General features: G+C 37.4%; 1 protein-coding gene across 1 annotated transcript; it reads left to right on the forward strand.

Annotated features, from left to right (window-relative positions):
- The first annotated feature begins 2,716 nt into the window (after positions 1–2,716).
- Positions 2,717–6,410, forward strand: ATXN7L3B (ataxin 7 like 3B). The gene has a single exon (XM_047066113.1). It carries the CDS (start codon positions 3,023–3,025, stop codon positions 3,314–3,316), a length of 294 nt encoding a protein of 97 aa, XP_046922069.1. The 5' UTR covers positions 2,717–3,022; the 3' UTR covers positions 3,317–6,410.
- Positions 6,411–14,213: the final 7,803 nt, after the last annotated feature.

Here is a 14,213-nt window from a genome sequence, read left to right on the forward strand (position 1 = left end):
TTTTCTCAGTGCATACATTACAACTGAATGGGGAGAAAATAAAGACAATTAAACTTTCACAGTAAATTCCTTATACTTACCTTAATTTGTGTACTAAATATTTTAAACCTATATGATGTACATATTGTTTGAAGATCACTTACTTATGAAGAATTAATCCCCATCACTTGCTTTATATTGAAAAAATGGCTTGGATAATGGAGAATATCTATTTTATTTCATTTCATTTTTATACCAAAGGCTTACATATCTTCAACCCTATTGATTGCAATAGAACTAAGGAGTTCCTTCTAACTTCTTTTTGTGGCATATCATTGATTTAACATAAAGACTTCAGTACATTTCAGTGAGAAGTAAGGCAATCTAGTTAAATGAAACAAATAGAAGAGAGGTAATAAGGTGATGATGAACATCAATGCAAATTTTCAATGTCACAAAAGTGGTGCTGTTTTAAAAGTAAATTTGATAAAATACGGACAGAAAATTTAAACCTAGCCATCGTCCTGATTATTTGAATTTCAGTTAATGGTCTGCTTGTAATATATTTTGAAGTATATTTTATTGATGACCCCTCTTCATTAAATAAATTGAGGACTTCAGTTCCAGCTCTCACAGTATAAGGAGGACTTAAGAAGCAGAGAAACAATCTTTTATTCTCTCCCATCAAAATCAAATATGCAAAGGTTCTCATGATAATTTGGACAGAACAAATTACATGGGAGACAATCACCATGAAGAACAATTGTCCACTATCAAGCCCTTTTAATTCCTTGCTACTCAAAGTGGTCCATGAACCAACAGCATCAAAGTATGTTAGAAATGCAGAAACCCAGGCCCTACGTGAGACATACTGAACTATAATCTGCATTTTAAAAGATCTCTGAATGGTTTGTATGAACATGAAAGTTTAAGAAGTATTGCTTTAAAACAGATTTGCAGAAGGCATGAGAGAAAAGGAGTGAAAGCAATCTATTTAACATCTGTATTTTCTTAACTAGACATATCACAAAAAAATAATAATATAGTATTATATACTTTTGTTAGATACTTTGTGAAAATGTTTATATTCACTGTCATGTTTAAATCTCACAACAAACCTATGTGATGAGAACTGTCCCCAACATTTTGCAATGAGAAAACAGATTTACATAAATAGATAGGACAAGTTCACACAGATAGTAACTGGTAGGAAGCAATCTGACTCAAGAGCTTGTGCACTTAATCATTATATTTTATGGATTAACATATGGCTACATGCAGATTCTGACCTATCAAAATATGGTACCAATTTTTGAGTGGAGAACATATAAATTGCGTAATAGCTGTAGTAGAAGAATAAATTCTATTTTAAAAAGTTTTATCATGTATGAATCTTAAATGGCCTAAGCTTTCAAAATCTTTTATATCTGCCAATCTGTGATTTTTAAGATGATAAAATACACAATCAAAAAATTTGGATGGGTACAAGCACTGATAAATTACTCCTAAACCAAATAAGGTTAATTGGTACTTAACCTTCATATGAAGTGAGATAAAAAGAATGATTTATAAAACTATTTGAGAGTGTTCTGATAATCATATACATTAAGAAAGATACATGTATATATTTTCCTTTATTCTGGAAAAGAAATTAAAGAACCAGAAAGGTACATATTTTAAAGTTTTTCTTTCTTTAGCTACAGCTATTTTTGGATATATTATAAAGATTCAAGAGGCTGCTCTATTTCAGTGGTGGTGGCAGGGACCAAAAAACTAGCAAAAAGTGAAGTACATACTACAGTATTTTTATTATGGTATATTCTAGTCCATAGTTAATATGATTAAAATAGCTCACATTTACTGAATGCTTGCTTACATGTAAGGCACTGTCACAAGAGGATTTTTTTTTACGCTATCATTTAATCTTAACCATGAAATAGAGACTAGCTTTATTCAGATAAATACAGAACAGCTAAATGTTGGATCTAGGATTTAAACTCCGGTAGATTGGATCTAATTCTCACACTCATGCTGCATAATTTTAGGGAAAGCTTCCCTTATTTCCCAGTATGCTTAACATGTTTCAGGCTTCCTCCCTCTTTAATAGAGACTGGACGTGCAAATTTCTCTTTGCATTATTTTAGAGATGTATATGATAATCTACTTATAATCACTCTGATTTAATGGACTTACAAATGAGATAAACGCCTTAGGTTCATGGGATCAATATATGTGAATTATGTCTTTAGTACCTAGTTCTTATTTTTAAGACTGAAAGGCAAATTATATTGTAATTTGTTTCCTTGCACCATCTAGTGGATTTAAATGACAAATGCGGCAGTTAACTAGAAATAATTAAAAGTCAATTATATAAGTGAAATTTTCAAACGTATTCGGAGAACTGTTCCTAAAATCGTATTTTGGATCCTACCAAAAGGCGCACGTCATTATTTGCCATTTTCATGAGGGAATCAATTAGGCATGTGTGGTGAATTCATTAGGGAATGTTTAAATCTACAAATAAAATAACAGAAAACAGCAGCATCCCTGAAATCCATTTACATTAGAGATAAGGAAAGTCCAACACGTTTAGCTCTCCGAACCAAACGAAATCGTAAACGGCGAGGCTTCCCAGGGACCTGCGCGGAGGGAGAAGTACCGCGAGTCTGCGCGGGACCAGTGCGCAGGCGTTCTGAGGGGCGGAAGTTAGGAGGCGGGGCTAAGCCCGGACCTGGGAGCGGAAGAGGCCGGGGTTGCTGGCTGAGGCGCTGAGACCGTTTGGCGGTGAGTCCGGGGCCAGCCTGAGCTCAAAGTCCCAGACCCCGGGAGACGCCAGAAGAAACCGAAGGACTTGAGGTTCGGGAGCAGTCGCCGCTGGCCGCTGCTCTGCCTCCGCCCCCGCGGACGCCTCCGCCCCCGCCGCCTGAGGACGCGGCCCTGACAGGCCTCTAGGCCTAGGCGCGGCCCGAGGAGCCCGACGTGTTGCTGCCGGTGCTGCTGTGAGTAATACGAGCGCCCTCTCCACAGTCGTTTACAGATTAAAATGGAGGAAATTTCGTTGGCTAACCTGGATACTAACAAGCTAGAGGCCATCGCTCAGGAGATATACGTAGACCTAATAGAGGATTCTTGTTTGGGCTTCTGCTTTGAGGTGCATCGGGCAGTCAAGTGTGGCTACTTCTACCTGGAGTTCGCAGAAACTGGTAGCGTGAAGGATTTTGGCATTCAGCCTGTGGAAGATAAAGGAGCGTGCCGCCTTCCGCTTTGCTCCCTTCCCGGAGAATCTGGGAATGGGCCTGATCAGCAGCTGCAACGCTCACCCCCAGAATTCCAGTAGCTGCAACATGAGAGAGTCAGAGGGTGACCAGGACAATAACATAGACCGGTCCTGTGGTTTGGAGAAGTTAGGTATCTAAGTAGAAAAAGAAAAATAAATAAATAAATAAAATAAGACAAAAGTCCCAATTCCCATTGAAGATCCTAGCCTTTAAAAACCCAAAGTGGAGAATTTAGGAATTCGGATCCTTTTATAAGTATATTACCTGGAATCAGCTTTGAAACCCTGGGCAGGAGGAGCTGTGCATCCTGTGCACCGTACCGTGCAGGTCGAGCTCTACACCAGAAAGTGCACAAGTGTACTGTGTCCAGTGCACAGGTGAGCAGCTGTGTACCCAGCATATAAATCCTTTGGTTCCTCAGCCTTGCTGTCTGCCTGATGTCAAGGGCTTTCTCGGTTACTGACAGTTTGGACATAGCTGATGGTCAGGCCTTAATCACTGGGCCTCAGTGGGACTGCTCCTGTGATCTCTGAGCCTCTGATTTGGACTTCTCCAAGACAAGTGAAAGTCAGGTATGAGATCTGGATGTTAACAGTTCCAATTTGGGAAAACCAAGAAAAAGAATTACAACTGAATCTGGTAGGGGAAGCTCTGTGATCTTGGCTCCAACAAGAAGAAAAGGTCAAAGCTACCAGGTTCCCAAAGGTCCAGCATTTACAGTGACTTGAACAGACTTGGGGACAAGGGCTAACCTTTTGCTGAACAGAGCCCTTTGTCTTGCACCCCACCCGATGGCATAGGCTTGGTAAATGGACAACTTGGTTATCCGGGCAGGCTGAGGATTTAGTTATGATCCCTTGAAGAGGTAGCAGGGGCCTCTGCAACTATGCACGATCTCTTAAACTGCAAGATTCATATCTGGATATATGATGCTGTGAACAACAGTTTGGTGGGGCAGTCATTTTCCTACTCTGAGTTACTATAGTGTTACCTAGCCAGTCCGTGTGTCTGACTTGGTCATTATGCCAGGTCACTACCTGCCTCTCATGCCAGGGGCAGGTCTGAATTACTGAAAAGTATAATGGCCATGCAGGAGACTGTGATTTGAAAGCTGAGCCCAGAGGGGACCTCTTCCAGCTACCTTCAGTGTTAATGGGTTAGTGCTAGGAGCCAAGGAGCAAGACTGGGTTGTCTCTCATCTGACTGCAGTATCCTATTGAATGCCCCTGTTCCTTGGGTTGGTCAGTCAAAGCTCTGTTACGGTGACCATCTAGACTGTCCCCACCTCTGTCCCTAATGAGGGGCAGCCCCTTCCATTCAGTCCCACTTGGACATTCTTGACAACAAGAGCTGTCCTTTTGTTGTCAGAAGTCAGGGAATGGGATAGGCAAGGATGGGAAATGTGAGCCACATATCAAAACTACCCTCCACTTTACTCCCTGATCGAGGGTTTATGAAGTGTAGAGGGGTGAGAGCCCCAAAGTGAGCGGGAACGGTGCTGCTTTATTTGAAATGTTTTCTTACCTCATTCTGTGCCCCAGTAAGGGGCCCAGCCTCATCTGTCTGGCTTGGCCCCATGTTCCTACTGTCCCCTGCTCCACTGCCTATCTGGTGCAGCTCACGACTCCAGGTGCTGCCTGCCACCCTGCTTTCACACTGACCAGTTTCAATTCATCTCTCTTGATGCTCCTGCTTCTGAAGCCTGCCCAGTTTCCCTTTCCTTGGCTTGTTTTAAGTTTTTCTCTTCTTCTTCTTCTTCTTCTTCTTCTTCTTCTTCTTCTTCTTTTTTTTTTTTTCTTCCAGGAGATCCAGAGAAGAATCTTTCTGAGGGGTTCCTCTGTTCAGATTAAAATGGGGAGAGAACATAATTTTTTGTATATGAAAGGCAGTGTCATGCCTAAGCATTTTCCTATAGGACTGCCTTGCTAGATGCCTTCCTGCTGTGTCTTACTTCATAAGGAGTTACATCTTCCCACCTCCACTTGGATACTGCCTCTTAGGACCTAAGCAGAAGACCAGTAAAGACTGACTGACACACACGGGGATGGAGTGGGTCCTGATCTGTTTTCTCTAAACCTTGCTGTGCATGTATCCTTATCCCAGAAGGAACTGTTTGCACTGTATGGACTGATTTGTGTTACATATAGACATTAAGGGAACCATAGTAATAGGGCTGGCTTCAAGACTGTCTATTATTGCATTCTCCCCCTGGAATTGTTCTGGTCAGGGTTAAGGTGTAGTTACAGATTGGTCTTCAAGAATTGTAATAACTTTTTAGAAAGTTAAACTTCAGCAAGAGCTAAAATAATTTTGGGTTATCTGCCCTTGATTTTATAGACATCTCCTTCTAAGGGGATACATAGGGAAAGGAGGATCTAAGTAAAACTCTGGCCTATTCCCAAATAACGTCTGAGAAACAGGCTGAAGGTAGGGTCATCGTCCACTCTTCCTTCAGGGAGGGAGCTCTGATTGTGATATTACTGTTTGCTTTCTGGTCTTTCTCTTGGTTAGAGGAGGAAGAAGTGGAAAGTAATTTTGAATAATCATTGGTTCATATTACCTCCCTCTTGGTTATTGTTTTTGTTTTTTGCCCTCCCGTTATTAGGGCAGTAGCCCTAGGCCTCTCCTGGTTGGGTATGAAGTGGGCTAGGTCCAACAGGTGCCCTGAGGGGACAAACTAACTCCTTTCTTTTCTGGGGAGTGAATGCTCCCTACCATATAGTTGACAGTGGTTAGGAACTCTCCCTTTCCCTACCTATCTTCCCTCTAACAGCAGAATTCCTATCCCTCCTTCCTTCCTCAATTAAGTATATTGATCACCCTGTAATTCTATTATGTATCTGAGTGTGTGTGTGTGTATGGGGGGAAGGGGTTCTTTACAAATTTTTGTGGTTTGTGGCTTTTTCTTCCATACGTTAGTTCCCACCACCGCATGTCCAGGGGCCATTGCCTGGCATTATCGCATGCTGGGATCATTGGGGAAGTGTAGTGAAGCTCACCACTGTCCTTTGTTTTGGAGATTATTATTTTTGCATAAGTAGTCCATCCTATACAGATTGCTAACTGTGTATTCCCCTTGCCCCTATGGCTGCTGGTGTAAATAAACTGCATCTCCCCATTGGTAAACAGTACTAATAAAATTTTAAAAAATGACTTTATTTAGACTGTATGTTCATCTTTTAAGATTATACATGTTTTTCAGGTATTGACATAGTAAAATAAATGTTGAATTGCTGTTGAACCTTTATCATTTTCTCCTGAATGGGAGTTTTATCAAAGTAGAGGAACTTTGTCCAACTTTATTTCTCCATCTAGTCCTACACATTTAGCCTTCTGCAACATCCAGTGTAAGAAACGAAGTAGGTGGTAAAGTAAATACAATCCAAGCCTGTCACTAAATGAGTCCAATATGAAACTCAGTTCTCTTTGAGTGGAACTCCAGATACCATAATATATACATTTTACCACCTTTTCAAGCTCATACCCTTGCTCTCAAAAGACACATGATTCATAGCAGAAAATGAGTCGGCCTTTTTAAAGGTAATTTTTTTCCCAATACTTTTCATTATTTTTTTACCCCAACTCTTTAGGTCCTTCAGTTTGTTTTTAAAGTAATTCTGAGAATTTTTATTCCTTTCAGTTCGTAATCCAGAGGTGGAGCACTTCTCTTAGAAATTATACGTATTGCTTAGTGCTGTTCAAACTTATTTGTTGGCTAAATGTTCTAGTTCATTAAAAAAAAAAAAAGTCCCAAATTGGAAGTAATATTTAGATGAGTAAAAATTATGATAGAAATGGGGCCAGCAGAAAAATCATCTCAGCACAATACCTCAGGGATGTTATGGACCTGTACCATGGTATTGAGTCACCTAACATTTAAATGTAGCTGCAACAAATACTTTTGGATTTTATTTTGTATGTTTAGATTTAAATTAAATGTATTTGGTGCTAACCTAATTTTCTGAAATGAGGATTTGCAAGATCTCAATGCTTACTGGATCCATTTGATTTCAGGACTTTTAAATTCTTCCTTTTCATGTTTTCTAACTAATGGTCTTCATATTTAAAAAGAAAAAAAAAGCATACCTTTTAACTCCCTGGATACTGCATTTTAACTACAGCATGTACCTTGAGGTCAGGAACCTAATTAATGGTTACTTGATGTTGACAAAGATAAAGACCCTGAAAATAAAGTATGCTCTCTAGTTAAGTATTCAGGAAGAGCTTTCTTTGCACACAGTAATCATTAGTAATAATTTAGTATTGGTCATAATAACTCCTTAGGACCCATCTGAGTTACTTTGAAGTGTTATATATATATATATTTTTAATGTTTATCTTTGAGAGAGAAAGAGCGTGAGCAGAGGAGGATCAGAGAGAGAGAGAGAGGGAGACACAGAATCTGAAGCAGGCTCCAGGCTCTGAGCTGTCAACCCAGAGCCCAACAAGGGGCTTGAATTCATGGACCATGAGATCATGACCTGAGCTGAAGTTGGATGCTTAACTGACTGAGCCACCCAGGTGCCCCTTATGTGTTATAATTTTTTAAAAAGGGGGTACCTGGGCAGCTCATTCAGTTGAGCATCTGACTTTGGCTCAGGTCATGACCTTGTGGTTCATGAGTTCGAGCCCCGCGCTGGGCTCATTGCTGTCCACGCAGACTCCACTTTGGATCCTCTGTCCCCCTCTCTCTCTGCCCCTCCTCTGCTTGTGCATTCTCTCTCTCTCAAAAAAGAAAAACATTTTAAAAAGTATAAAATTAGTATATTAATGTGCTAAAATAAAAGCCCAGCACTTACACTTTATTAAACACCTTTTCATGTTAGTCCTCAAAATAGTTACCTTGGTTAGTGCTGGTTCTCAGATTAGTGCTGGTACTCAGTTAGAGTAGCATCAGACTTTAGAAGTTTCACTCTGCTGTGGAGGATGCAAGCTGTTTAATTCTCATTCATGTTCCAAATAATGCCCATGATGCTTAGGAGGATAACGTTTGTTACAAGTGATGCACTTGTTAAAAAATATTGCAGATAAACCTATAAATCCTCGTGTGGCTTTTCTCTTTCCATATTTTTCAAAATGTTTTTCAAAAATTTTCAATCATATATTACTTGAGCCTTGCTGGAAAAATGTGTGCTGAAAAGGAAATAGTACATTCATTTTAGAAATGAGAAAATAAGTTCAAAACAGTGATTTCCTCATATTTCAAAAAAAATACAGAAGCAATAGAAGCAAAAGTAGAATTCTGGTTCTAGGCTAGTGCTCTTTGTTGAAGCAATGAATTTTTAAACTAATAAATGAATGGTGTAAAGGACAAAATGACAGTTAAAGTAGAATTAAAAAATTGAGATGCTAGTGAAAACTTAAAGGCAATGAATCTGAAAACATTGAAAAAATGGAAAATCTATTAAAAATATAACTCCAAGGAACTTTTATCTTTTTAACAAATGAATACATCTAGAAGTTAAGAAAACTAATCTCATCTCTACCCAGATACATAAACACTAGCTACTTAGAATTTTATAGACAATACGACAAAAAAAATGATTATAAGCTAAGTGTATTGTGAAGATAGATGAAAAAGAAGATGTTAACAAACCAACTCCTTTAAAATATCAAAAATAAACATTATCAACAAGTAAGGTTAATACCAGGAAAGAAGGATTTTTACTCAGAAAATCATTGAAGAAAAACCATGTGAAAATTTTGATAGATACAGAAAAATAGTTTCAAAATTAAATACCAATTATTGATTTAAAAATGCTTATTAGTCACATAGAAACAAAGGCTAAAAAAGTTTCATACAATGATAAAGTATGTATTAAAAATCTACAGTTGCTTTGCTTAACCATGAATACTTGGAAGTATTCTCTTTAAAAGCAGGAATGGAAAAAAAAAATTCTCATTCTCAAATGATATCAACATGGGTAATTTTATAGAATCTATTAACATACCATTGGAAATAATGGTAGAATACAGTAGAGTTGCTGAATATAAAATCAATATCCAAAATCAGAATAATAGAAATTTTAAAACTTAACATTTACAATATGCAAAAAAATTATAATGGTCTTATGAATTAATATGACAAGAGAGGTATACAGTTTTATGGAGAAGATGATAAAATTTTCTTCTGGCATATCGAAGTAGACCCAAATACATGGAGAGTAATAGGGTGTTCATAGATTGGAAGTTCATTATCATCACTCCAAATATATGAATTGAAAGTAATCTTGATTAAAATCCAAGTAGATATTTTTGTGTAATTTGACAAACTAATTTTAAGTTTTAGATGAAAAGCAAGGTGCAAGAATAGACAAGATCTTTTTAACAAATTGTCTTACATAGTGTGGTTTTGGTGCAGAAAAAAACAATAAAGATTTCAGAATTAAACGGAAAAACACATGCACATTTGTATTACTCTGATGTATGACTAAATCCAAATCCTAATGTACTATAATTAGTGGATTATAAACTAATATATTGTTCTGGAATTACCCATAAAACCATGCAAAAATTTATGTATAAAACCATATAAAAATTATCATGTAGATTTAAGACTTTGGAAAAGTAAAACATCAAACCTTTGTAGAGACATATAGGAGCGTATGTATAGAATTAGAGGAAGATTTCTAAAGTAAACCACCAAAATAAAAGATTGACATATTGGACCGTTTTCATAAATGTAAAGCTTTCTGTGCCTTGTCATACTAGAAACACAAAATGCTATGACATGCTACTAGAAGTGCCGTAGTTCTTATCACTGGTAAATTGTTAAGAAAATAGTTACACAATTTACAAATGAACAAAGTAAAAGAGCATCTCATTTGAAGAAATTCAAATGGCAAAAAAGATGTGAAAAGTTTACTTAGATTCAGAGAAATGCAAACTAAAAACATGAAATACCAGTTTATACCACTCAGTGTGGTTAAAATAAAAAAGGGTGATGATATCAAGTCTGAGAGTCATATAGAGCAATTAAAACTCTTACACATTTCTGGTGGGCTGTAACTTGATATATTTTTGAAAAGCAGTTTGGAAATACTGCAGTTCATAAGCATAACCAATACTCCAATTGTCAACCTCTTGTACCATTATTTGTAATAGGAAAAAGTTGAAAGCTATATAAATTCCCATTTAAAAATAGTCACTAGGAGCACCTGGCTGGCTCAGTCAGTTAAGCATCAGACTCTTGATTTCAGTTCAGGTCATGATCTCACAGTTTGTGAGTTCGAGTCCCACGTTAGGCTCTATGCTGACAGTGCAGAGCTGGCTTGGGATTCTCTCCCTCTCACTCTCTGCCCCTCCCCCACGCACACACAGGTGCTCTCTCTCAAAATAAACAAACATTTAAATAAATAAAAAATAGAAATAGTCACTATACAGAAGTGAAGATAGCCAGGGCTATACAAATAAATACTTAGTAAAACATATATTCTTATATTTTGTTACCTTTTGTTTGAAGCTTAACAATGTGCAAACCAATGCTATATATTGCTTAGGGATATATACATATGTAATAAAAAGTATACCCAAATGCTAAACTGGACTTCTCCTTCCATGTGTATATGATCTAGGTATTGGAAAAAGACTTCTTGATGCAAAACATCTGAATGCTGAATAAATTGCAACAAAGATACTACAAGGGTCTTGCTATCCTGCCAATAAAGTAAGGGAAACACACCAGCTTTCCCTCATAAATATACACACACTCAAAAGCAAAAACCAGAGATACAAGCAAAAACAGAAAGTGGTGCTGCACTGAGGAACATACAAATACCAGAAACTTTCAGATGAGAATGGGAGATTATGCCTTTATCATCAAAAATTGAGACCATTACGCTGCACATAAATACAAGGCACCTGACATACTCTTTTCACCCTTACTGAAAGGATGGGCAGAGTGAAAGAGACAGAGACCTTCCTGACTACAGAGCAAACAGATAAGAAAGTCTCTGCCATGGCCTGAGCTGAAATTAAAAAAATAAAAATAACATCATCATCATCATTATCATCATCATCATCATTTCCTTTGGGAATATGTACCCATATCTTTGCTTTCACATAGTTATATACCCTGCTACTCAGAGAACAGTCCACCTGAAAATTACATAGTATGTGTCCAAGATGATACACCTCTTGACCATGTGATAGAATTTGGGTCCCTCAACATTCTCACAAAATATAAGCTTGCAATGAAAGAAACATCTATTTCTTTAAAGATTTCAGAGACTGGGGCCTGCTTTGGATTCTGTGTCTCGCACTCTCTCTGCCCCCTCCCCTGCTTATACTCTGTCTCTCTCTCTCAAAAAAATACATAAAACATTAAAAAAATAAAGTAAAAAAAGATTTCCCTTATAGTTATCATATTCTGCATTTAATAATGCTGCTTACAAGAAAGGAGTTCTGATTCTGTAGATTATTATTTCTGCTAAATCTCTACAAATGTAGTACTACTTTCCAGTAAATAAAATTATTAAACACAGAATATAAAGGCTATGAATTAAACCCTTAAGTCAGTGGATGGAATTACAAACATGAACAAGAGAGAATAATGATGATGCAGTTATGAAAATGAAATGAATAGAACTTTTCAAAATGAAAAGAATGCCAGTAAAATAAAAAAAATCAATGTATACGGTAAAATCTCAGTTTAATCAAACTGGAAAAAAGAGATAAAGGAAAGAATCAGCATGAAGCACAGTCTGTTGGTGATGTCGCTGTGCTTGCTTATTTAGACAGCAGAGTGTGTGTTTGTGTTTGCCTCCTTGTCTCCCGTTTATAAGCCCTCGGGCCACTTTATTTTGTTTTTTCTTCGCTGCACTTTCACCTTTACCATTATAATTATACAGTTTAATTATATATTACATTATAATGATAAAAGTGAAAGTGCAGCAAAGAAACAAGGTGGTGACACTAAAAGTGCAATCAGATGTGATCAGAAGATGGCTGACCATGGGAATGGTGATACTGGCCACGTTCTCAAGACCCAAGGTATGCAGCCAGAGGAACTTAATGAAGGCAAAATTATCAATGTAAATGAGAAAATGTGACAAAAAGAATAAAGATGTTTCAGAGGAAGTGAAACTACTAGTATACTTGACATTAAGGGATATCAGATATATTTCAAAATATTGAGGGCACAGGGGGCAAAATGTGTGGTAGGTGGAATTCTAAAGATGGTCTTGAGATTTTTGTTACCTGGTTATTCAACCAAACAGTAAGCTAAATACTATCGTGAAGGGATTTTGCAGATGTAAGTCAAGTGCCGAGTCAGTTGACCTGGAGATTATTTGACTGGACTTGACCCAGTCAAGTGAGGACTTTAAAAGCAAAGTGTTCTCCATTTCGTGGTAGAAGACATCAGATTTGTGTGGGAAGGATTCAATGAACCATTGCCGGCATTGAAGATGAAAGGGGGGCACGTGAAAAGGAATGCAGGTGCGTCTTGCAGCTGAGTGGCCTTTCTGATAGCTAGCAAGGAAAGGAGTATCCATCAGACCAAAACCCACAGAAAATGAAATATGCCAACAATCTGAATGAGCTTGGAAGCTGATCCTTTCCCAAAGCCTTCAGATAAGAGCCTAGCCCAGCTGGCACTTCGTCTTTGGCTCCCGAGACCCCTCTGCCAAGCATGCCCTGACTTCTGACCCGGAGAACAGTGAGATAAGTGAGGACTGTTTTAAGCAGCTAGATTTGTGGTAAGTAATTACACAGCATTAAAAACTAATACAGCTGTAACTGATCCAAACTGAGGAAGGATTATGATAACTTTCCAAGACTTAGAAATATCCTCATCCCAAATCATGACTTATTTATGAGAATAAGGTAAGCACTGTTAAAACTAATCTTGATGTATTTTAATACAAATGAAAATTATTTTCAGTGTTTCTAATATTTATATTTACAGCGTAATAAATAAATACTGGTTTTATGATTTTTTACTTCCTCATACATTTGCTCACTGAAAATAAAAGAGTTTTTAGGGGCGCATGGGTAGCTCAGCCAGTTAAGTGTCCAACTTCGGCTCAGGTCATATCTCAGTTCGTGAGTTTGAGTCCTGCATGGGGCTTTGTGCTGACAACTCAGAGCCTGGAGCCTGCTTCAGATTCTGTGTCTCCCTCTCTCTCCATTCCTTTCCTGCTTGCACTCTCTCTCTCTCTCAAAACTAAACATTAATTTTTTAATTAAAAAAAATAAAAGCTTTTAATATTTTCACAAAAAAATTTTAAAGTGATTAGATGACCTTAATTCTTCCCCTTTGTTAAGATTACTTTGCACTGTTTCAGCTTGCATGATCAATTTTACTGTCCATACAACCTGCAAAGATAATGCTGCCTGTATTACTATCACAAATAAGTGATTATAATATTAAAATATTTCAGAGATGTTAATACTGTATCTTTTCTAAAATATATTCCAAATTCAAAAAATTAGCAGCCAAGAAATCACACATCAACCTTTGATAGATAGCGTAGGTGGGTTAGCCTAAAATGCAAATGGTATGGGTCTGCCTAGATAGCTCTAAGACTGACCGAAGAAAAAGAAGGAAAACAGTTGGTAGCAAAAGGGGAGAAAGAAAAATATAGGCTAAAGGGAATGGGGAGTATTTAAACAAGAATCCTTGGGAGGAGGAAGGTACTATCTGCATTAATGAAAAATCTCAAAGTGAATTGCATAAGAAAATGCAAAGTATAAGAAGAGAAAAGTTGCTGGGCATTGCACTTAGATGTTTGTCTCTTGATACTCTATTAGTAGTGAATTTGGGAAGGTAACTCATTCTTTATGAACTCTGACTTTCTCTTTCTACTATTAGATATAGCAATAGTACTTCACAGTTATAAAAACTATATAAGTTTTAGCCTAGTTGGGATAATGGGTAGTGCAGGAATAAATTAAGGCTTTCCTGAGAAAGTGATATTTAAACTGAAAACCTAGAGTTAGAGTTACCTAGGATAA

The sequence above is a fragment of the Lynx rufus genome, unplaced genomic scaffold (assembly GCF_022079265.1).
Source record: "Lynx rufus isolate CCGP_SWC_20201006 ecotype Redwood Valley unplaced genomic scaffold, mLynRuf1.p SCAF_7, whole genome shotgun sequence".
Lineage (NCBI taxonomy): Eukaryota > Metazoa > Chordata > Mammalia > Carnivora > Felidae > Lynx > Lynx rufus.